The sequence below is a fragment of the Alternaria triticimaculans genome (genome assembly GCF_023758025.1).
Source record: "Alternaria triticimaculans strain BMP 0046 chromosome Unknown scaffold_26, whole genome shotgun sequence".
Taxonomy (NCBI): Eukaryota; Fungi; Ascomycota; class Dothideomycetes; order Pleosporales; family Pleosporaceae; genus Alternaria; species Alternaria triticimaculans.
Window position 1 is genome coordinate 1 of NW_026055983.1, and position 23496 is coordinate 23496.

General features: G+C 52.3%; 10 protein-coding genes across 10 annotated transcripts; 5 read left to right on the top strand and 5 right to left on the bottom strand.

The window, feature by feature from the left end:
* Positions 1 to 363: 363 nt before the first annotated feature.
* Positions 364 to 2353, bottom strand: J4E78_010008 (uncharacterized protein; the record flags this gene model as incomplete). The annotated part of the gene is made up of 2 exons (XM_049370591.1): positions 364 to 2187; positions 2240 to 2353. The coding sequence occupies 2 exons, from the start codon at positions 2351 to 2353 to the stop codon at positions 364 to 366; spliced, it is 1938 nt and encodes a 645-aa protein (XP_049217613.1).
* A 1091-nt stretch (positions 2354 to 3444) lies between these two features.
* Positions 3445 to 4763, bottom strand: J4E78_010009 (uncharacterized protein; the record flags this gene model as incomplete). Its single annotated transcript, XM_049370592.1, has 3 exons — positions 3445 to 3795; positions 3843 to 4500; positions 4552 to 4763. The coding sequence occupies 3 exons, from the start codon at positions 4761 to 4763 to the stop codon at positions 3445 to 3447; spliced, it is 1221 nt and encodes a 406-aa protein (XP_049217614.1).
* A 907-nt stretch (positions 4764 to 5670) lies between these two features.
* Positions 5671 to 6860, top strand: J4E78_010010 (uncharacterized protein; the record flags this gene model as incomplete). The annotated part of the gene is made up of 4 exons (XM_049370593.1): positions 5671 to 5961; positions 6014 to 6076; positions 6132 to 6386; positions 6435 to 6860. The coding sequence occupies 4 exons, from the start codon at positions 5671 to 5673 to the stop codon at positions 6858 to 6860; spliced, it is 1035 nt and encodes a 344-aa protein (XP_049217615.1).
* A 618-nt stretch (positions 6861 to 7478) lies between these two features.
* Positions 7479 to 8275, top strand: J4E78_010011 (uncharacterized protein; the record flags this gene model as incomplete). Its single annotated transcript, XM_049370594.1, has 5 exons — positions 7479 to 7482; positions 7659 to 7679; positions 7771 to 7835; positions 7891 to 7962; positions 8012 to 8275. The coding sequence occupies 5 exons, from the start codon at positions 7479 to 7481 to the stop codon at positions 8273 to 8275; spliced, it is 426 nt and encodes a 141-aa protein (XP_049217616.1).
* A 581-nt stretch (positions 8276 to 8856) lies between these two features.
* J4E78_010012 (uncharacterized protein) lies at positions 8857 to 10153 on the top strand (the record flags this gene model as incomplete). Its single annotated transcript, XM_049370595.1, has 2 exons — positions 8857 to 9000; positions 9056 to 10153. 2 exons carry the CDS (start codon positions 8857 to 8859, stop codon positions 10151 to 10153), a joined length of 1242 nt encoding a protein of 413 aa, XP_049217617.1.
* A 161-nt stretch (positions 10154 to 10314) lies between these two features.
* On the bottom strand, positions 10315 to 11093 carry J4E78_010013 (uncharacterized protein; the record flags this gene model as incomplete). The annotated part of the gene is made up of 2 exons (XM_049370596.1): positions 10315 to 10858; positions 10909 to 11093. 2 exons carry the CDS (start codon positions 11091 to 11093, stop codon positions 10315 to 10317), a joined length of 729 nt encoding a protein of 242 aa, XP_049217618.1.
* A 220-nt stretch (positions 11094 to 11313) lies between these two features.
* TCA9 (Succinate--CoA ligase [ADP-forming] subunit beta, mitochondrial) lies at positions 11314 to 12962 on the top strand (the record flags this gene model as incomplete). Its single annotated transcript, XM_049370597.1, has 6 exons — positions 11314 to 11367; positions 11456 to 11539; positions 11603 to 11675; positions 11724 to 11823; positions 11880 to 12765; positions 12828 to 12962. 6 exons carry the CDS (start codon positions 11314 to 11316, stop codon positions 12960 to 12962), a joined length of 1332 nt encoding a protein of 443 aa, XP_049217619.1.
* Positions 12963 to 16567: 3605 nt separating this feature from the next.
* On the bottom strand, positions 16568 to 17633 carry J4E78_010015 (uncharacterized protein; the record flags this gene model as incomplete). The annotated part of the gene is made up of 3 exons (XM_049370598.1): positions 16568 to 17017; positions 17093 to 17380; positions 17466 to 17633. 3 exons carry the CDS (start codon positions 17631 to 17633, stop codon positions 16568 to 16570), a joined length of 906 nt encoding a protein of 301 aa, XP_049217620.1.
* A 971-nt stretch (positions 17634 to 18604) lies between these two features.
* On the top strand, positions 18605 to 20081 carry J4E78_010016 (uncharacterized protein; the record flags this gene model as incomplete). The annotated part of the gene is made up of 8 exons (XM_049370599.1): positions 18605 to 18619; positions 18669 to 18803; positions 18858 to 18974; positions 19028 to 19218; positions 19273 to 19395; positions 19444 to 19524; positions 19575 to 19642; positions 19693 to 20081. 8 exons carry the CDS (start codon positions 18605 to 18607, stop codon positions 20079 to 20081), a joined length of 1119 nt encoding a protein of 372 aa, XP_049217621.1.
* Positions 20082 to 20292: 211 nt separating this feature from the next.
* On the bottom strand, positions 20293 to 22686 carry J4E78_010017 (uncharacterized protein; the record flags this gene model as incomplete). Its single annotated transcript, XM_049370600.1, has 4 exons — positions 20293 to 20690; positions 20749 to 20892; positions 20943 to 21474; positions 21535 to 22686. 4 exons carry the CDS (start codon positions 22684 to 22686, stop codon positions 20293 to 20295), a joined length of 2226 nt encoding a protein of 741 aa, XP_049217622.1.
* Between the last annotated feature and the right edge of the window lie 810 nt (positions 22687 to 23496).

Here is a 23496-nt window from a genome sequence, read left to right on the forward strand (position 1 = left end):
CCCCCCCCCCCCCCCCCCCCCCCCACCCGGTCCGCAGTGTTCAGCCTCCATCAGTTGATGTATTGCTTTTTTAGAAATTCGAGTTTCTGGAAAGATGGAACTCATTCTCAAGCTGCATTGAATTCTCTGATCCCATTGACTTCCTTGTAAACTACGACAAACCAGTCATGGTCTCGACGAGTGTTGGAGTGTAGAACAACGTACAGCAAGCAAGCTTGAGTTACGTAGCTATTAGAATGAGGCGTAAAGAGGTCAAGGAAACGTAGCAAGTACCAAATTGTTTAACAAACATCATATTCTTCTCATGACCAAGTCACTACATCATCAATATATACAAGCGATCATCTCCGATCCCACCCCCATCTAAGCCTCCTCAGCAGCAGCGAGAATAACATCTGCCGCCTTCTCCGCAACCATGTACGTAGACACAGCAGTGAAAGTACCAGGAATCTTAGGGAAAACACTCGCGTCAACAACCCTCAATCCAGCAACACCACGGACCTGGAACTTGGAGTCAAGGACAGCCATCTTATCGTCATCAGCACCAATGGGGCAAGTAGACGAGCAGTGGTGGCCCCAAGCAGTGTCCTTGGCGTACTGAGCAATCTTCTCGGGGGTGTTGGCGTCCTTGCCGGGGAGGACCTCGTCAATGGGGACGAGTTGGCGCTTGAAAGAGTCACGGGCGAGGTCGACGGCCTCGGTGAGGGCAGTGAGATCCTTCTCGTAGTCGCCAACACCGGTGTCGAAGTAGTTGTAAGTGATCTCAGGGACGTCGAGAGGGTCGGCAGAGCGGAGCGCAACGGTTCCGGCGTGGTTGCGTGGGTGCGCCTTGAGGATGGCCCAGGTGAACCAGTCGTGCTCGGAGGTGGCGTTGTAGCTGTAGCCGGGGAAGTAGCCGCGGAAGTTGACGGGGCCACCGAAGGCGAAGATGTCGTATTCGTCGCGCTCGGAGACGCTGGACTTGTAGAACATGGTAGCACCGAGACCGGGGGAAGCGTAGATGCCGCGGTTGCCGAGGATGGATTTCTCCCAGCGGTCGATGCAGGCGTCGTCGTCGGTGTTGCCGAAGGTGCAGCCGTTTAGGGCGGAGAAGTCGGAAGGAGCCTTGCCCTGGACGTTGATCTCGTAGTGGTCTTGGAGGTTGGTTCCGACACCGGGGAGGTCAGCAACGACGGGGATATCGAACTTGTTCAGCTCGTCGGCTGGGCCGACACCGCTGAGCTTGAGAAGTTGGGGAGAGTTGTAGGTTCCGCCGGCGACGATGACCTCCTTGGAAGCGGTGGCGGAACCGGGCTCACCAGCTGCGCCGGTGTTCTTGGGGCTAGCCTTGTAGAGGTACTGGCCATCGAGGAACTCGACACCGGTAGCGCGGGGAGGAGTAACGTCCTGGTCGAAGGTGATCTTGGTAACGTGGCAGTTGAGTCTGACATCGAGAGGGTACTGCTTGCTGCCGTCCTCGTTCTTTGCGTCACGGACAGCGAGAACGAACTCGCGGGATCCAGTTCGCTTGCCGTCGGTGGTGGAGAGAGGGATTTGGTAGAGAGCGTTGGACTTGTCACGGCTCTCGGTGTCGGCGTTGGCATCACCAGCAATAAGAGTACCAAGGTTGACGATGGCGTTGGTCATGTTGGAAAGGGCGAAAGCGGCACCGCCAACCAAGCTGAGAAGCTTGGGGTCAGAGGTGACGATGTCAATGGGTGCGTACGAGGTTCCGAGCCATCCCTCGTATCCGTGACCCTTCTGGCCGGGGAGGAGGTAGTGGTTGTGCTCGAGCTTCTCGAAGTACTTGCGCATGTTCTTGGCGGACCAAGAATCGTCACCAGTGATGGCAGCAACGTTGTCGAAGTCGGACTGGTGAGGGTAGACGGCGATGAGAGCGTTGTGGGCTGTGCATCCACCGAGAGTACCGGTACGAGGGTAAAGCGTACCCTTCATGGTAGAGCCCTCGGGTGGGCTGAGACCGGTGTACTCGCCTCCATCGACAGTCTCGTAGGAGGTCTTGTAGTCGCGAGCTTGGCGCTGCTCATCAGCGTAGTGCTTGACGTAGAAGTTCCAGCTCAAGTTGGGGTCTTCAGAAACCCTGGCGTTGAAAGCAGGAATGGTGTAGTTCTGGCTGGCACCTTGGTCGTCACCGGCTTCAATAAGAAGCGTCTTGTGACCGGCAAGGGCGAGGCGAGCGGCCAGAGGCTTTGGAAATGGTCAGTATTTGTTACATCCAGTCAGGTACTCTTGAACTTACACCACCACCTGCACCTGAGCCGACGACTACGTATTCATAGCCAGTCAGATCGACAGCCACCGCAAGGGAAGCGAAGGCTGCGACTGTGTAGCCAATTACGCGGGGGAAGAACATGGTGATTAGGTATTACTTTGCTGTTCGGGTGGGTATTTAAAGAAAGAATGACAGAGGCTGTAAAGTGGCCTGCTTGATCCTACCCTGTGCAGCCTTGCTGACCTTTATATCGTTTACGAACCGCGTAGGTCGGCATCCCCCTATTTTCCGGTGGTGGCTTGCAATGCCGAACGACTTCTACCTCGGACGAAAAACCATTGGCGAGATACTTACCAAACAGGTGGTGTTCAGTAGTCGCGGTGGTTGATCCCTTCTTGGTCTGGAAAACAATGCTTTCATTCGGTCCGGCACGTAGATCATACGGGTCCTTCTAGGGTACCTTGCAGGTTGCAATTTGCGCCACGGGACGGAACCATTGGGACCTGGAGACCGACAACAGCGCTCATGGATCCGGGGGCTCCGTAGCGTTGGTAGTCGTATTTCTTTCGAAGTAACGTATCTCATAGCGGCAGGTGTACAGCCTGCTTCAGCCGCTTTCAATCTTTCGCCGTTCATCGTGGTATCCATCGAAGTTCTGGCAACACGCATCCGCGGAGTGAAAACGCTTTCCCCGTTGCGATCCGCACCGACCCAGAAGTCTAGGTCAGGAAATGATGATTTCTCCTGTCAAGGACGCTTACCCTGGTCTGCCTATTCCTAATTGCCGGACGTTCCTCCCGCTTCGGAAGGGAACTCCACGGGTGTGGAGTCAACGGCCAGGGACAGCGGACGCTAGCGCCTAACCCGTGTTAGCAGCAACGCGCATTGAAGACTCTCTGGACCTGGGCTTCACGATAGGCACTGCGATGGATGCGAACGGACATAACGTGGTTCTGTAGATTGCCGACTTCTTCGCCGAGAAGGATGACGGAATACCACGTGGTGCGAGATGCACTGCCGCAGGAACCGCCTTTTTCTTTTTCGCCACGAGGCACAGAGTGAACTGACTCAACTACGACTCCACCCACTGTACGAACGCCATGTTGAATTCGGCATTCGGCTGACTCCACAACACCTTCTAATGCTCGTTCTAGTCGCATGCGTTAAGGCCTACGTTCTGTCGCTCGGTACCTGCGCCTTCTCGAAAACTCCCCTATCTGTTATTCCCGCGTCTATGGTTGGCCCGGCCACACGGCATCGGCAATGCTCCTGACGAGTTGCAGCTTCTTCCTCATGTCTTCGTAACCGAGCGAATTGCCTTCCGCGTGTGATGCGAAACCGCATTGTGGGCTGACACAGCACTGCTGGATGGCGTCCTCGCGCGATTGGCCGGTACCCTTTGCAATCCAATCAGCGGCCTGGTTCACCCTGGCGATCATCTCGTCCTTGTCCTCGAGCTTGGGGAATTTTGATGTGATTACACCAAGCACGACGTTCTTGTGCTTGGGAAGATGCGCTAGCGGCTCGAATCCTCCGGCACGTGGTGTGTCGTATTCCAAATAGTATGTGTCCACGTTCAAGTCCTACCAAGATCAGCACTTCATAACTGTGAACAAGGAGATAAACGTACCTGGAACATCTTCTTTGCGATATTGTCGTATGCGCCTTCGGAGAAATGTCTGCTGCCTACATAGTTACCGCGGCACAGGTGGATGCCGAGATGCATGTCCGCAGGGCGTTCGAAACACTTGTTATAAAACTTGACATAGGCATCAAACATCTGGTCGGCAGTCTTCTCGTTAGTTGTGTCAGCCTTCCAGCCTGCAAGCATGTCTTCCGAGCAGAAGTAGGCCAGGTTGGGGTCATCGATCTGGATGTTCCTGATACCCTGCGCGTGGAGGATCTTAAGCTCCTCCTGGTATGCCTTTGCGACATCCTCGAAGTACTCCTCATCATTCGCATAAATCTCCTTGGGGTACGCTCTTCCACTCATGTAACGGAAGTGGTACCAGGATGGCGAGATCAGAGTAATCTTGATGTTCTTCCACTCGCTCTCGGGTAAAAGGCTCTTCATCAGGTCCAATTCACGCTGGTTGCTTGAAGTGCCAGGGTGTTTGATCTTGTCGACACAGACGGTGACATGGTTCGGCACCTCCTTCGCTTCCATGAAAGACTTGACGTCCGGCGCATAGGCGCGGAACATGTCCTTGTTGTAGCCCTTCAAAACGCCAAGCTGGAGTTCCTTCATGCCATGAAGTGTTTCGAAAAAGGTACCCCAGAACATGTGCCTGCATGAATGGTCAGTCTGGACTCGGACTAGCAGCATCTGGACTATTGACCTAGTGTACTCTCCGCTCGACACAACCTTCAATCCGCAGTCCTGCTGGAACTTGACGACCTCTGCGACAGACTTGTCCTCCAAAGGAACGAGCTCCTCTGGCTTTGATTTACCAGAGGCAACATCGTAGCGCTTCTGCACAAGCTCCTGTGGGCGGAGCAATGAGCCAACGTGCTCGGCGCGGAATGGAGGGCTTCTCTTGAGTGACGACATCTTCAATGCGATAGTATGAATAGCTCAGGAAAGAACGAGTAATCAGAACGAAGCAATTGAACAGAAGAAAACTTTGCCCCTCATCATGTCCACTTGCCCCGCAATCACACGCCGCTCATTAATGACCGTTGGACCCTTTCTCAGCCCCGATATATCCATGTTCAGACACCGGGAGCAGCTAAGCGAGGCTTAGAGGATGGAGCGTCGATGGGATTGGAAGAGTAATTGAGGGTGGCGGGTAAGCCATGTGGGAGGCATCTCAAGCTATGGTGGGGCCCTTGCTCGATAAGAGGCGCGCCACCCGATGTGACGCCGAGAGCCATGTGGTTACAAGGGAACTTGGAAGCCGCGAGCTTCCAAGTCATCCTTTCCTCACACGACACCATCTTTGACTGCGATTGTGCGCTGTCGGTTTCCAAGTTATCGCAACGTACGAGAAATCCGCGAGCACAATCTGGGTGTGCAGGCGCGCAAGGCGTGAAAAGGCAGATTCGACCAGTCGAACATGAAGATATGGCTATGCTGTGGGGTGTATTGGGAGGTCCACAGTCCCTTTGGAAAGCCAAAGAGACCAGAAGCTGCAGATCAGCAATTGTTCGCTGTACCACGAGAAGGCGACACGAAGATGCAGTATGCCCCACCAAAGATATCCCATCGATGAATGACGGGCATGACGCAATACTCTGGAGAACGAGCCGCGGATATAGCCACGAACGAACGCAAGTTTTCGTAAGCGACGGCGGCAGTTACAACGGCGAAAGAGAGTAAATCCGAACTTCGGGGAAGCTCTACCCCGCGCTAGGTGGGATGTCATAGCTACATATATGCTGTCATTCCCGCACAGCTTCAAGTCTAGACTTTGACGCCCAAAACACCTAAACACCAGACCCCGCTACCTACAAACAACATGACTAGGGTACTACTCACAGGAGGAAGCGGCTTCATCGCTGCGCACACCCTCGATATCCTCCTAGACCATGGACACAGTGTAGTCACCACGGTGCGCACCCAGGAGAAGGCGGACAAGATCAAGGGATCTTACAAGAGCTACGTTGACAAGGGCCAATTGAGCTTCGCGATTGTTCCGGATATCGCTCAACCAGATGCTTTCGAGAAGGCTGTTATCTCAGACCCTCCATTCGAGGCTGTGCTTCACACTGCCAGCCCGTTCCACTTCAACGTCACTGATGTCCAGAAAGTGAGTGCGCCTGGGAGATGAAAACATGGAGTAGCTGGCTAACAAGATCAAGGACCTCATTGACCCTGCTGTCATTGGAACAACTGGCATCTTGAAGTCGATCAAGAAGAGCGCGGTATGTTGAAACTGGAGAGTTCACAACATCATCACATGCTAATGACACCGTGTAGCCTTCCGTCAAGAATGTCGTCATCACATCCTCGTTCGCCGCCATCGTAAACGGAAGCAAAGGTTTCTGGCCAGGACACGCATACTCCGAGGACGACTGGAACCCTATTACACAAGAAGAGGCCACGGAGAACCCCATGATGGGATACAGAGCGAGTAAGACGTTTGCTGAGAAGGCTGCGTGGGAGTTCGTTGAGAAGGAGAAGCCAAACTTCACCGTCTCTACGATTAACCCACCGATGGTCTTTGGACCGATTGTAAGGCTTGCGATGCACTCTTCAACTCAATCGCTAACATGCACCAAGGTACACGCTCTTGACAGTCTTGACAACATGAACACCTCGAACCAGCGTATCCTGTCAGCAGCACAAGGCAAGTTCAAGGACGAGATCCCACCCAGTGGTGTACATCTGTGGGTGGACGTTCGCGACGTCGCCGAGGCACACGTAGCTGCGTTCGAGAAGCCAGACGCAGCCAACAAGCGCTTCTTCGTGACGGCCGGATACTTCTCCAACAAGGAGCTATGCAAGATCATCAAGAAGAACTTCCCCGACTTCAAAGACCTGCCGAGCGACTCGACACCCGGCGGCGACTACCCAGAAGGCACACCTGAGAAGGGTCTCTACACATACAACAACAAGCGCTCCATCGACATCCTTGGCCTCAAGTATAAGACCTTCGAGCAGTCAATTGTCGACTCTGTCAAGTCTTTCCAGAAGAAGGGATTGTAGATGGTAGCATCGATTATTCGGAAGTATAGATGAACGGCAATAACGGTATTCGATTGGCTATGTACACTATTTGGGCGGCGCGCTTGTTTGAGCGGCAAAGCATCGGTCGCATGCAAGGCAATCTGAAGAAACATGTTAGCATATGCCATCTCCACGTAATAGACAATACAGAGTGTGTATGGGCAATCAGCCTGTTGAGCTTGAAATTTTTTGGACTTCACCGTCTTTGACTCGGAAGTTATCGTTTGTGTTGATCATCATAATGCAGGGAATTGGGAGAGATAGTGATGACTTACCGATGAGTATTGCGATGCGACGCTGACCCCAACATGGGTGCTGTATGAAGCTGTTGATGGCCAGCGTTGGTGTAAGAGGAAAGAGCAGGCGCGAAGCCTCGAAGAAAATGGCAGGCTTCGGCTGAAAACCGGGCCGAACTCTTCCAAGCCTAGCGGCTGCCCCACCAACGAAGCCCATCGATGGCGGGCAGTGACAGCAAAAGCCCAAACACTTTCTCGAGAATTCCACGTCACATCGCTCTATCGCCGTCGCGTACCTCTCAGCCATCCCGTAGCCAACTCTTTTCTTCGTCAGACAAGCCACGTTCGAGAAATCGCAAAGATGTGTAAGTTGCCTACCACTACCCCACCACCGCCTCGATGCGCATCCAGTGGACGTGTATAGCTTCCGACTGTGGGCGCAAGGCTGTGTTAGGAAGATGCAGGGGATCTAAGACATGATGCTATGTTCATACTCATGTCGCAACACTGAGTACTCGGTCCAGAACTGACTCCTCTACAGCCGACTTCAACGCCATCGCCCGTATGTACCACCGGATACAGCAAGCACAACCCGGCCGACATCCTGTCCACGATCGCTCCATCCATCAAACCGCGACTGACCCTTGCTTCAGAGCAGTTCGTCCAGTTCTACTACAAGACCTTCGATGAGAACCGCGCTGGTCTCGGTGCCCTCTACGTATGCGACTCAATACCGTGTGCGCAAAGCAGCAGTCGGCTGACAAATACTATAGAAGGAGACTTCTATGCTCACCTTTGAGGCGCAAGGCACCCAGGGTTCAGCTGCCATTGTAGAGAAGCTCCAGGTAACGACGATTCTGCCTACGAAACAGGGACGGGGCTAATGCAGGGAAGAACCTGCCATTCCAGCAGATACAACACCGTACCGACACCGTCGACGCTCAGCCTTCCGCCGATGATGGTATCCTTGTGCTCGTCACTGGTGCGCTTTTGGCAAGTCGTTCCCATGTATCGTTACATCCGGCCTTGACTAATACTGAACAGCTTGCGGGCGAGGACAAGCCAATGAGCTTCACCCAGGCCTTCCAGCTCAAGAATGCTGATGGCAACTGGTTCGTTCTGAACGACGTTTTCCGTCTCGTATACCCCGCCGCGTAGGCTATCCGCTCGCTCTTGAGCTTGATTTCACCACACCGGTGACTTCGGGGGTATGCATAGAGAGTCACTGAGTCTTAGCGACTTTGAACACGACTGACGCGATTTTCTTACGAGTTTTGAGCATTTTGGCGGAGGCAACATAGGTGCGGATGGGATCGAGGATCGATGCTTGACGCAGTCATCTTTGGGAGTGTAGCTACTCACGAGTTCTACACAGGTAGATTGAGCTAAATCTTCAAAATCGACTTGCCTTCTTTGCAGCCTCCTACAGCGTCTTGAATTACATCTATCATCGTGCATATGCATAAGCCTTTTCCATGCGGCGGGTTTGTTTTCCGTGCATGACGCGGAAGAGAGCTTTGCCGCCATTCCTCCGCCCCGCGCTCACTTGCCGAAGCGAAGCTCCACGCTTTCCTCGGACCTGGAGCTTAGCTTACAACGACCATGGCCTCGTCGCGCGGCAAAAGCCAGGACATTCTGTCTCTTACTCGCAAGCATCGGCGTTACTTCACTTCGCCTCTCTTATTCTCTTGATACCCTCCTCTGTCCTTTAGCGTTCAATCACAGCCCATCGTCTCACAATGGCTTTCATCCAGAAGGGTCTCAAGAACATTCTCCAAAAGAACCCCCACGATGTTGTCTTCCTATCAGCACTTCGGACGCCAGTCACAAGAGCGAAGAAGGGTGGCCTGCGCGATGCATATGAGCATGAACTTCTAGGAGCGGTATGCCATCCTCAGCACCTGTAGTACACAGACCCAGATCCTAACAATACCCCAGGTTCTCAAAGCCACAATGGCCAAGTTCCCCAACCTCGACCCCGCGAAAATAGACGATATATGTGTCGGCACAGTTCTCGCAGAGCTCGGTGGCTCAAAAGCCGGTCGCATGGCCGCGAATCACGTCGGCATACCCACCACAACCTCCTTCAGCACCGTAAACCGCGCTTGCGCATCTGGCCTCTCCGCCATAACCTCAATCGCAAACTCGATTGCCGTAGGACAAATAGACGTCGGCATTGCTGGAGGTATGGAGAGTATGACGCGAAACTACGGCAGCAGGGCCGTACCCACCGAACTCTGGCCTGAGATGAGAGAAAGTCCCGTGAAGGAAGCCAGAGACTGCATAATGGCCATGGGCATAACCTCCGAAAACGTCGCATCACGCTACGGCGTCAGCCGCGCCGACCAAGACGCCTTCGCCGCCGAATCGCAACAGCGCGCCGCCAAAGCACGGAGAAGCGGCCTCTTCGACGACGAGATCGTACCCGTAACTACCCGCTGGATCGAGCCCGAAGTCCCCGAGAACACAAAGAGCATCACCGTAACGAAAGACGATGGAATCAGGCCTGGAACAACGGTTGAGAAACTCGCGGAGATGAAACCTGCGTTTATCAAAGATGGAACGAGCACAGCGGGAAACAGCAGTCAAGTCTCCGACGGCGCGTCTGCAGCGCTGATGATGCGTCGGTCCACAGCCACAACCCTCGGTCTGGAATCCCAGATCATCGGCAAATGGGCGGGCACGCAAGTCGTTGGCTGCTCGCCCGACGAAATGGGCGTTGGACCCGCTCTCGCAATACCCAAACTACTCGACTACACTGGTCTGCAAACATCCGATGTGAATGTCTGGGAGATCAACGAGGCGTTTGCTAGTCAGGCGTTGCATTGTATCAGGACGTTGGGGTTGGAGGGTAAGATGGACAAGGTGAATCCGAATGGAGGGGCTATTGCGCTGGGTCATCCGTTGGGGGCGACGAGTGGGAGGATGTTGGCTACGCTGTTGAACGAGATGGGGAGGAGTGGGGAGCAGGTTGGTGTGCTGAGTAAGTGTATTGGGACGGGTATGGGGATGGCTAGTTTGATTATTAGGGAGTAGACAATGGTAGACTTCAAAGTTAGAAACTGTTCATATTAGATTGAGGGTATCTTGCTGTTCCTCCTTTGCACTGGACCTCCATCGAGGCAACTGGGTATCGAAGTAAGAAAACATTAACGCCGATGAATATGCATCGCTATCTCCAAGCTCATTGCCGTCCTCTATGCCTTTCCTTTCTTACTCTTCTTCTTTGACCGCTCAGCGAGGATCTCGTCGAGGAAGCTCTTGGGTTTTGCCCTCGCTTTCTTGGGTGCTGGTTGTGTGGATTCCGCTTCTTCATCCTCCTCTTCCTTCTTGATGGGCTTTGCGTCTGCTTGAGCTTCTGTGGCGACCTCATCTCTTGGTATTCCCTCCTCCACTTTCACAGTGCCGCCTTCTAACCTCTTCGCCCTCGTCTCTTCATCTTCGTCATCGCTATCCGCGGGCTTAGCTTCCTGCTTCACCTTTTTCTGCCTTTTGGATTTGAATGTCGCAGCCCTTCCCTCTTCGTCGTCATCCGACTCTTCTTTCTTTGCAGCCAACTTCTTGTAATGTTGAGCCTTGGAGGCTGCATTCGGTCTCGCAGCTTCTTGTTTTGCAGTGATATGGGCTTTTGCTTTCTTCTTGCCGATCAGCTGTTGTAACAGTTTGTCGTCCGATGTTCGTATTCTGCTGGTGAAGCTGCCATCTTCGATATCCTTGGGAACTATACCGCCGACACCGATTCTGGGGACATTATTAGAACCGCGATCGGCAGCGCAACAACACGTATTTACCTGTCGTGAGCGTAGTTTTGTTTCAAATCTTGATCATCGTCTTCAACTTGTGTTTTCGCATCACCATCCGCGGTGCCCCAGTCCGGCCGCGACCCATACAGGGACGCCAAGAGTTTCTGACCCTTTGCCTCGAGCAGACTTATGCGATTTGCGATGACATCGCCCTCATTATTCCGTTTAGACATGGTTGCGCGATTACTTCGATGCGCATCAAGTTCCAGTCGCTTGGTGTTACAGAAGTTCCCGGCCGCGATATTTTTGAGAGGACCCGGTTCATTCTCGGCGCGCTAGCAGACGTCCGCAACAGCCCTGTGAAGCCGCAACACCAACGGAGCTGTGCACTCCAGCTCTACCCCCTCCAACTCGCCTCGATATACCCACACGTGTGTCTGCCGCTCAGACATCATGTACAACTTTGCCCGCGCCCGGCCGCTGGCTCGCGCTGTCCGCGCTGCTGCTGTATGTCCACGGGCCTACTCCGCAAAGCTGCGAAAGCCTCTTACGCAGCGTGCACCACACTGGGGGGTCATGTGCTAACACGGCCTAGGAGACACCGTTGAAGCGCTCTGTCGTCCAGCAAAGGAGAGGTCTCGCCATCCACGAATACAGGTCCGCTGCCCTGCTCGAGTCGGTACGATTACTACACCGCATGTCCACCAATTTCGAGGGTCCAGATATCTAATGCGAATTTCAGTACGGCATCGGCGTGCCCAAGGGTGGTGTCGCTACCAGCGGCGCCGAGGCAGAGAAGATCGCCAAGGAGATTGGTATGCGACAGCAAGAGTGAATGCAGAGTCGTGGGCTAATGCGCGCAGGCGGAGAGGATGCCGTTATCAAGGCCCAGGTTCTCGCTGGAGGCCGTGGAAAGGGTACCTTTGACAATGGCTTCAAGGGCGGTGTCAGAGTCGTCTACTCGTATGCTACTTCGCAACCATTACACGACCCCGGCCACCCTCTAACACAACATGCAGTCCCCGCGAAGCCTCCATCCTCGCCGACCAGATGATCGGCCACAAGCTCATCACCAAGCAAACTGGAGCCGCCGGCCGGCTCTGCAACTCCGTCTTCATCGTCGACCGCAAGTTCGCCCGCCGCGAGTTCTACCTCGCCATCCTCATGGACCGCGCTTCACAGGGACCCGTAATCGTCGCTTCGTCGCAAGGTGGAATGGACATTGAGACTGTTGCCAAAGAGCACCCCGAGGCTATCATCACCACCCCCATCGACATTCACAAGGGTGTCACCGACGACATTGCCCGCAACATCGCGACCGAACTCGGTTTCTCAGAGCAGTGCATCGAGGACGCCAAGGACACCATCCAGAAGCTCTACCAGGTCTTCATGGAGAAGGACGCTACCCAGATTGAGATCAACCCTTTGTCTGAGACCACCGACCACCAGGTCCTTGCCATGGACGCTAAGCTCAACTTCGACGACAATGCCGACTTCCGCCAGAAGGAGGTGTTCGACTGGAGGGACATCACCCAGGAGGACCCCGAGGAAGTCAAGGCCGCCAAGGTTGGCCTCAACTTCATCAAGCTCGACGGTGACATCGGCTGCCTCGTCAACGGTGCCGGTCTCGCCATGGCTACCATGGACATCATCAAGCTGAACGGCGGCGCGCCCGCTAACTTCCTCGACGTTGGTGGCGGTGCTACACCCGAGGCTATCAGGCAAGCCTTTGACTTGATCACCAGCGACCCCAAGGTTACTGCCATCTTCGTCAACATCTTCGGTGGTATCGTCCGTTGCGACGCTATTGCCAAGGGTCTCATCCAGGTTGTCAACGAGATGAACCTCAAGACTCCTGTTATTGCTAGGTTGCAGGGTACCAACATGGAGGCTGCTCACAAGCTCGTAAGTCACGCCAAAAACCACCAGCTTTAAAATACCACTCATACTAACACATCATGTTCCAGCTCAACGACTCAGGCCTCAAGATCTTCTCCATCGACGACCTACAGGCCGCCGCTGAGAAGTCCGTCCAATTCTCAAAGGTCGTCAAGATGGCTCGCGACATTGACGTCGGTGTCGAATTCACTCTTGGTATTTAAACTCTTTCAGCATGAACCCTTTGCTGGCTGACCACGTTTGTGCATGATAGGTTTGTAGATAGACGGAAGCCGAACTTGAGCAAGCGGTGTGTCTTATGAAAGTTTGCTTGGTCTTTGATTATTTGTTGTTTTGTGTGTGGTGGTGTGATTTTGTTGCGTCCCATGTGGTGCTGATGTGAGCGTAGGTGGTGCGAAGCGCTGGGTGCGCTTGCCCCGCCAATGTGTGACCACTGACACAGCTTGATGATGATGATCATCATCATTCTCAGGACACTATGATCCCCTCGAAACAACAGTTCACAGACCCAATTATCGTATACACGCTCGTTGTTCAAGCGGGCGAAACATCGGCGTAGACATGATCGCTTTTAGGAAGGGCGCGGAACAACCCAACGGACGCACCGCATCGGACTGTCCATCGGCTTCTTTGGACAACGGCACGACAGCACCCACCACATGAATTGGCGCTTTGTAATTTTGAGAAGAGCACGGCTCATCCCCAGTTCTTCTTGTGGCTTTGGAGAGGAGAGCACTGCTCATTCCCACTTGACAAAGTATTCTTTTGGAGAGAAGAGGACAGCTCATATTCCACACTTATGAGAGTTTTGGAGAGGAGCGCAGCAGCACACACCATGAGGATGCCATCTAGTGTTTTTGGAGAAATGAATGGAAGTGTGGATATTGAAGAGAAAGGAAGAAGAGAGGCGAGCAGAGGTATTTATACCCATTGTTTCACCTGTCGACCGCACATGCCGCTCCTTTCTCATACTTTTAGTAATGCGTATGTTGATGGAGGGTTCGGAAAGACGTCTCTCATGGCGAAAAGTCGATGGTACTTTTTTTTGGAGTAAAAGAGGGATGAGACACTCCGCACAACATGGGTGCTTATCTTTCATGTTTTCCAGTATTTAAAGTAGAGGTGGGTGGAGAAAGGATAGCAGAGAAGAGGCGAGAGGAGGTTTATATACCCGTGTCGAGACTTGTGCGCTGCACATGGACTGTGCTATCATCTTTTTTGATCCTCGAAATGCTTTTTGAAGAGTTGGACGAGTGCTTTTCATATCGCAGTCTCGAACTCATTTTGGGATGGAGGAAAGGCTCTTTGCGCAACATCCAAAGTATGTTGATGTTTTTTTGGACAGAACAAGGTAGAAGTGGATTTTCAGGAGAAGGACGGAGAAGAGACATGCATACATCGACGTGTAGCTTCTATCCATCTGCCTAGTCCACATGGGTGCTGAACAGCGAAGCTTATTGTACTCGATCTGTTTTGCGGAAAGTGGAGGAACAATCCTCACGTGTCGAAATAGCGCCATATTTTAACTCGGAGAGAACAAGATCATGGGACCTGCGCACATGGTTTTTGGATAATGCAAGAGGATTGCGAATGTAGAGAGGGGGTAGAGGGAGGCGAGCGCGACGTTTTATAATGTTTAGGAGGCTTGGCAGGCGCACATGTGCACATTCTTCAGATATTTTCTAGTTTTCGATGTCTTCGCAAAAGGGTGAAGACAAGCTTCTCATAAGTGAAGACTCAGGCTGGTTTGAAGGGGACGACAGCACCCAGACCATGCCAGCGATCTGGTTCTTTTTTTTGGTAAAATTGGAAAGAGGCGTGGGTGTAGAGAGAAAGGCCAGAAGGAGCAGCGAGCGCAGGCTTATACACCATTCCAAAGTCGATCTACTCGCACATACGTGGAACAAGCTGAGTTTTTTGTTGATACTGGGTATTTTGATATGAACCGAAAAGCCGCTTTTCATGGCTAGTGGTGAGAGTCATTTTGGAAGACGCGCAGCAGTCGCGCACAGCATGTACATATTCCACTTCGGTTTTGGAGAATGCACGGAAGGTGCGGATAGTAAGAGGACCTGTGAGGAAGAGAGGGCCGAAGACGATGTTTTGTAATGCGCAACTGAGCGTTTCGCGCACATGACTGGTCGGTCTCGGCTTTTCTTATGGGTACTGAGTATGTTTGGAAAAGTCGGAGAAGCAATGCTCATATGCATACATATTGTTGTTTTGGAAAGCAAGAAAGCCACGCATAGCATCGGTGAACCATGATTTTGAAGAACATGGAGGGGTTTGAACAGAACGTGGAGGCAAATAGAAAGACAAGCGTCTTTGGGTTTTATATGAGCCAGAAAACGCGCTCTCCTCGCATGACACCCTGGGTTGTGCTTTTCTAGGCCACATATAAGAGTTGAACTTGTCCGGACGCTTCACATATGTAGGCTCCCAGCTGCTTTTAGTCTTGCTCATCGTCTAGCGTGGTATATATGCCGCTATCTGGACCTGGCTACGCTAGAGAAAGCCATGGCGGAAGTGTAGGTGTTTTTGAATGGGAGTATGGGCGGAGACACAGGCAGCTCTCCATGAGTTTCTCCAACCACTTTTTGAGAGAAAACTTGAAGTAGAGGTTGCGGAAGGACAAGAGCGGCAGACGGTGAGGAAGTTTTCATGCTTCCAACTCTCATGTATTGTGCCATCACAATTTTTAACTTCGCTGAGTGCCAGTGCATAAAATGGCGGGTAGTTTCGCATCTCGTCAGCATGGTATGTTCTTGTAGTGCAGATGCACGACCCTAAGGCCATGCGAAATGGCTTTTGGTAGACTGAGACTGGTGCTCAAAAATGCTCATCAGTTTGTGCAGATGGACTTTTTGGAGAAGGAAGGACGACAGAACGCCATGAACGTATTTTGGTAAATTTTTGGAATCCCCTGGATCAAGTGGTGGATGGAGAAGAACAAGCTTTCAGGAAGAACGAGGGTTTATATACTCGGCCCCGCACTAAGCCGCCCATGAGCAGAATATGTATGCGTATTGGAATGAGGGTGATATTATCAGTCATTCGGTGGCTCTATGCGTTATGCCGTTGTAGCATTTGGTAGTCAAAAAGAAAGACATCAATCGCCCCAAGCGCGTTCGAGTCGATCAAGCTGGCCGCAGACATGCCCCAACGATGAGATTGTTTTGAGCCGAGCCAAGCGCGAACACACCACGGGCGTCACGGTTTAAATGCTGGTAGCATACAAGAAATAGCCAATGAGAAGAATATGGGAGCGAGACATATCTTTACTTCGACTTGCTTTGGTGAGGCGCGGAATGATGAGATGCTCTTAAGTCCGCACCTTCATCATTGACTTCTTTTTTCTTTTCGACTTCGTGTAGCAGCAGAGGCCTTCTGAAAACTCAGGTACCAGTCGGGCTCTTCGTGCATGTGGAAATTTGCACATGACTCTACAATGCGACATTTTTCGTGTGATGATACTGGAGGCAGTGGGTGGATCGCGCTAACCTCTTAAGTGCCAAAGGACATGAAATCTGAATGGCGCATTTTGAGACTACCAAAGATTTCGAAGCCGCATGTATGGCTTTGGAGATTGTTTTGAGTTTGAGTGGCTGATTGTAGAAAGAAGGGATATAGCTCAAGTGAAAGGTGTTTATACGTGGGGGAGACTTCTCCGGTGCGCTAGTGCCACCCCGAGCTCCGACGTTTGGTATGACACCACTGTCCATTTTCACATGAGTCAGCATATCAGCGGAAATGTGATAGTTCTGTCATAGCATTGAAGTTCATCATACGATGTTGCTGCTTATAGAAATCATACACCAAAGTCTCCTTTCAATGTCAGCTTGAGCAAGTCGTCCTTCACAATCTCTTCCTTGCGACTAAGAAGATCCTCCACATCCCAGTTCGCAGCGATGAAGCGACCACTCAAGAACTTCGCCTTTTCCTGACAGAGCCAAACAGCAGTACCACCAACAAGGTCGGGGCTATCTTGGTTAAAGAGCGAGCGGAAGGGCTCGCGCAGCATATCGGTCGCGACGAGGCCCGGATGCATCGACACGGCGGTAACATTCGGGTACTCCGCAGCGACGTACGTAGCCAACGCGTCGAGGATGAACTTAGACATGAAGTAGGCGCCAAGCGGCGGAACGGTAAAGAACGCCTGCCATGAGCTTACGTTGACGATCGTGGCAGGTGTATCGGGGCTGGGCAGTAGGCGAAGGAAAGAGCGGATGAGCAGATAATTGCCTTTTCCGTTGATCTCCTACAATGGATGTATCAGTTCATGCGCTTTTGACTCAGGAACTGCGGGACGAGCAGCGAACGGGACGGATCTTACGAAGTTCCTCCACCATTGATCGGGGTCTGTGTCGTGCAGTTTCGGTCCGTCTCCAGTCATGGCGCCGGCTGCGTTGACGAGGACATCCGCGTGGCCGAACTTCTGCCGGATCGCTTCGAAGGCGGCCTCGACGCCTTTCGTGTCGGAAATGTCGAGAGCGTATGTAAGCGTTTCGATGTTGGGATTCGCTTCTTTGACCGATTTCTCAGTAGCTGCGAGCTTTTCGGGGTTTGATGCCAGCAACGCAACACCCTTTACGCCGGCCTTAACGAAGGCAGGTACCATTGCCTGCGAGACCAAGTCTTAGCAGACGCAATAATGACGCGAATTCATGGCGAAAGGGGAGCGTTTTCGGTCAATTGTTTCAACATACCATGGCTCCTATACCACGCGAAGCGCCAGTGATGACGGCCACCTTTCCTGCCAGGCTATGCTCTGGGATACTGGGATCGATGGCAGGGTACGCGTCTTGGTGTGCATTCTTCGTGAACTGCATAGACGTGACATAGAAGTCTTTCGGAAGCTTGCTGAGGTCGGCCATCGTGAATGTGCTTTGGGTTCGGATGATACGAATGATACGGAGAATACGCTGTAGCAAGATAACGCAAAGATGCTAATCAGAGTCTAGAAGTACCACAGTCCACTGTGTTAACTTATGCGAGGCTCTGGGGCCAGAGGCCCCGCATTCGGGCTGCGATAATCGCCTCGTCGTGTCCCCACCCATGAAGCACGACTTGGCCATAGCAAACCATGTAATAAAAGCGTTGGCATGTTGACACCGGGGCGTCGGCAGTGAGGTGTTAAGGTTGCGGAACGTCCCAAGCGAAGCCCGTTGGGAATGTTTGAGCGAACGAGGGCGATGATCCTCTCCGCTTAGAGACTAGCGTAGGATTGCGGACCCTGTTTTTGACATTCACCTGAGATCGATGCAGAACCCCCAATTTCCTCAATCCGGTCCGAATCGTATCGACATCGCTATCGGCACGTACTCATTCGTCTAGCGACTCGTGATCTCGATCCGACAAGCTTGACCAGAGATGCTCACATGCCCACGCAATGTTTGTCCAAACTTTGGGAATCTGACATGTCGGAAGCGAGGACGCACACATCGGAATACCGAGGTGTGACGACGTTAACAGGAATGCGGGTACCCGAAAACGATAGATCGTGATGGAAGCATCAGGGGCAGTAAGACATGTCGTGATAGCGGAACCCACTCTGCATGTTGTCTTCTCGGCGCCCTGATCGACCGAATGCACACCCATGCGGGTGAAGGGGTCGCGGGAAATTCTTTGGCGATCTTATACCAGGCTGTGAATGCAGAGCGTTCCATCCATTCTCTTGGAACCTTGGTCTCTGCAGCATTGTTTGTATACTTCAACAGCCCAAGAATGTCAAACCTCTCCCCACTCTGGCCCCATTCAACTCCGCAAGTTGTTCGAGAGCACCGGTTGTAGCTCAACACAACGAATACGTACTGAAAGGCAACTACAACTCACAAAGCAATCCAGAATGACACTTCACGAGGTAAGCTGAACCAAATGGGACGCCTTGAGTGGCGCTGACTTTGATGCAGGATCTAGGCCCCAACCTCACGGCGACCGTCCTTGTGACGGGGCTGCTTGCCTTCATCACCATGGGTATGCGGGCGTATGTCAGAATCACGAAGCATAACTGGGCTCTTGAGGACTGGGTTATGGCAGTAGGATGCGTATGTATCTAACCTTCACAGTCGTCGATAACACACTGAGCTCACTCATCACAGTTACCTCTCATGACATTGACCATCGTCACCACCATCGGCTCCTATTATGGCATCGGTGCCAAAGACAGCACTTTTGCTAAGCCTGGCAACCAGAAATACGTCGAGACAGCATATTTCGTGAGTCATCATCCAGTGTAGCATGGAATTGGTCGGTCGCTAACGACATTCAGTGGTTCTTCCTCTACGAGGTCTTCTATTGCACATCGATCATCTTCGTCAAGTTGAGCATCGCCTTCATGCTGAACCGGATAGCCGGCAGGAGAATGGTCTACATCTACATCAACTACGGCATCATGGGCCTCTGCGCGGCGACCAATCTGGCAGCTATCCTGTACATCATCTTCCAGTGTTGGCCGGTGGAGTAAGTACAAAGTAATCCGGTATCACGTGGTAATGCTAACTGTGTACTTCTCAGGGCTGCTTGGAGGGCTGATCTTATGGCCGAAGGGACTTATTGCCAGCCGCCAGTGTATCTGCAAAACGTCTACTTCTTCTGCACTTCGGTCAACATCTTCACCGACTGGGCTACTGCGCTCATGTGAGTTACTCAAAATTCTGCTATCGAGTAGGCACTAACGCGGACCAGGCCAATCGCTCTGCTCTGGAACGTTCAGATGAACAGGAACACCAAGATCTCAGTCGGTGGCATCTTGAGCTTGGGTATCTTGTATGGCAGCCCATGAATATGACGTCAGCACAGTGCTAACATTGCTATAGCACATCCATCTCGGGCCTCGTCCGCCTGAAGTACACCGTTGGCCTGACGAGCAGCCACGACTATCTTTGTAAGCACCGCCGGACCCCCATCACATCACAACACTAACATCACATCCAGATGGCCTCGCCAACATCCTCATCTGGGGCTACGCCGAACCCGCCCTCGGCATGCTCGTCGGCAACATCGCAACCCTCCGTCCCCTCTTCCAGCGCCTTCTCCACCTCGGCTCAAGCGGCTCTCACCAGCCTCGGTCAGGTACACCCCACGGTGTCAGCAACCCCGACCGTTCACACCGCTACAAGCCTTTTGACACCGAACTCGAGCTCGGCACGGTCGCAGACAACCAGGACACGCATATGCCGGCGATTAAGGTTCATGCGGGACGTGTTAGTGTATCGAGCGATAGCGAGAGTCAGAAGGAGATATTGGAGAAGAACGATCGGTTCGTTAATAACAACAAGGACAGCATTGTTGTTAGTCGGCATGTGGAGATTAGCCGCTCGTGAATGGGCCATGGCTAGCGGATGAGAAGGTATCTCAACACTCTTGCGCGATATCTCAAAGGCTTCCATCGCAGTAGTCGCCGCGATACAAGGGTTGCATGTATTATATTTCCCGGTCTAGCTAGGTCACGTCATGTCACTTTCGGTAACGAACTCTCTCTTTTCACTCTCGGCGAAGTGCACCGTACGCGACCGAGACAGCCCTACTCATTCTTCACTCAATTCCCGCCGGTGCTGCTGTGTAGGAAAACCTGATCCCGCTATCTTGTTTGATCATATCATCCGTGTAGTTCATTCTCAGATCCTTCAGGTACTTGCTAAACCGATTGCCAACGTTGATAGCATGCTTGAGATGTGAGTACTGGAACGGCTGCTCTCTGAACTGGGCCAACTGTCTCGCAATAGTGATCGCGTTACGAATCTCTCGTCCGTTCATCGGCTCCTTGCTGAGATCGTCGATGTGGTCGAGGATATCTTCCAGGTCGTCGTCGGAAGATTCATCGAGCGTTTTCATACGCGCGATGAAGTTGCGCCAGATCTTCTTGCGCTGAACAAGGCCAAGGTTGTCGTAGTGCAGGGCTAGCTGGATGCGAGACTTGAATGCTTCGTCAACTGTAGGTTTGTTGGTTAGCGAGACTAGCGTAGCCGGGAGTTCTCGTGGGTAGCGTACAAGTACCAACGCGGTTGGAAGTCAGTATTAGGATACCATCGTAGTACTCGAGGGCACGGAGGAACACGGATACCAAAGCATTTCTCTTCAGGTCTTTCATGTCGCGTTCCTCGAGGAAGACATCTGCCTCATCTAGAAGCACGACTACGCTCGTTAGCACACTCCTGTAGTTGCATCCATGCAAGGTAACGTACCGCAGTCCCACATTTTCCCTAGCTGAAACGTAGCGCGGAGTCGCTGATCAACAACCTCAGCATCCGTTCCTACATCACCGCAAGTCACACGAAGCAACGGCTTCTCTGCAAACTCAGCAACACCCTCAGCCGTAAATGTCTTGCCAGTTCCAGGTGCTCCATGCAAAAGCATAATCAGTCCATTGCCTTTGCCAGCCACAAAGTCCGTCGACTTCTTGGCGTTGATTTGCTTCATAACAAGCGCTTGCACCAGTTCCTTGGTCTCTGGTTCGGCGACAAGATCTTTGAAGGCTTGCTTGTTCCATACTACGTCAGTGATACGGTCGACGAAAAGCTCTCTCCAGTGTTTCTCCTGCAGATTGTGAGCCATGATAGTCTCCGGCATGACCAAAAGCGCACCACCGTCTTCGGGCGGTTGATCGCGTGCCATGGCTGCGATGCCAAGATCATCTTCACAGCGTAGTTTCGCAATCTCTGATTGAGGAAACAGCATTTTGTACGCCTTCGTGTCGACCATATATCTTTCCTCAATCTACGTTGAGTTTGTTAGTTCTTGCAAGACTCTATAGATTTCTAGTGTTTGTACACGTACGTTGTAGAGCTCGTCCTCTTTAGAGCGCACATAAGATACAAACTGTCTGTTTCGAAGCGACCAAAATGTCCTGCCTCTTTTCTCAAGCAGTGATCTCATCTCTTCACTTGCATATCGAAGAGGGTAGAAATTGAGATCTCTGATTGCAATTGTCTCTTCCTCATATCCCAGAGACATCTTGATGTCTATGCTAGCCTCATGTTTTGCGAAGGAGCCGTCGAATTCCCAGAACCACATTGGAACCTGCCAAGTATAAGTGATCAATTTGCGACTGGATGCAGAATTGGCGAGAGGACCATATCTTGGGATGCGCTTCCTCTGGATAAAGTCGGACTCCTCGTACTGAGACTCGTCGAGCGTGGTTTCTGGACGTTCAATCCAGCTTGTAGCAATACATGCCTGGGGGATGTTGCCCCCTGATCCGTTACTAACGAGGACATCCCCAGGTTGAATGAGATATTTGAGGTGTTTGCGCGATACTCTTCCTTTCTCTGCTTGGAGCTTCGCTGAGTCGTATTCGTACCCATAGCTGTTTTCAATTGCGGATTGCAATTGCCTAATCAGGTTTTGACTGGGTATATCCAGATCGGGTAGTATTTCAGGAATGAACGGTGCGCTGTAGTACATGAAGAGATACGGTGCCAGGATTTGCCCTTCAGGGTCGAAGTACGGGAAGTAGTCGCCAAAATTGGGTACCTGCTGGACTAACTCTTCCACCGCATCCAGCATGTCGTCGGCTATGATCGAGAGGAATTCATGCGCGGGTGTAGGAGAGCGGTAGACACCGTCCTTGGTTTCGATCTTACTGCGATCCGAAGGTGGGGTCTGTTTGTATTCCTTGTAGATGGCGAAGGCTATCTCGGGGTGTTGATCTAGATAGTGATCAATATTCCGGATCGGATTGTTAGCCAGTAACACGACGCCAGATCCTTCAGCGGGCTCCCAACGCGGCTCATCCAAATACAGTGTCTGTCCAACTTTGTAAAAGACTTTGCTGGTATACGCTAGCACTGCAGGCTGAGAGGGTACGGACGTTTCGCCGGTTCCATGTCGCAAACGCTCGTTTTCAATCCTGAGAGCCTCCAATTCGTCCAACACCTCTCTGAATGTAATATCCTCTTGTTTTGTACGAGCCATGACCACTCCTGACATTGTTGCACGTGATGGAGCAGATTGCTGCTGCTCAGCTGGATGTTTCTCTGGAGTTAGCTTTGACGCATTCGCAGTGTGATCATCATCCGAGTAGTCAGGTTCTACATATGCAGGACGTCTATTCTGCCGAGAATGGTCCGAACGTTCTACTATGTGGGACCGACGGGTACGGTATCGTACTGGTGAAGGTGAACGAGATGATGCCGGGGATGGCGGGGAAACGTCCACGTAGTGAGGGCCCTTTGAGTCGGAGGACATGTGCTGCAGTGCGTCTCGAGTTTGATCTTCGTATGCTGCATCTGGGCCGTCACGATGGTGGAAGCGAACGCGGCTCTGTAATAATAAGTATACATCATCTCACCATTCGAACTCAAGACACTTACGGGACGATTCCGCCCAGCAAATGGCACAACAAATTCAGTCACATCCGAGGTATCTGTGGTGTCAGAACCCCTCGGAATATCCTGCTCGCTTTCGTGCTTCAGATGTTGCCAATCTAACACTCTCGCGGTCGTCGCATCCCGTGAAAGAGGAGCATAACCTCTCAAAGCATCCAAAGATTCCGCATCCCATTGCTCTTCCATTCGCACTTTCCGCAGGTCGTTGGGGCCCCGAGGCGAGGGATGAGTCGCATTTATTGGTGGCTCGACGATAATGCTGCGAGAAGATGCTGACTGTAGTGTTGCTGGCGCTTGTCGATCCATTGTTGTTTGGCTGTGATGAAGTGCGCGACGCAGTGAATCTGAAGATGATGTTCGCACTCAGGTGCGCGCTTATATGGCAAAGCCTTGTCGCTCAGCCTCAGAGCAT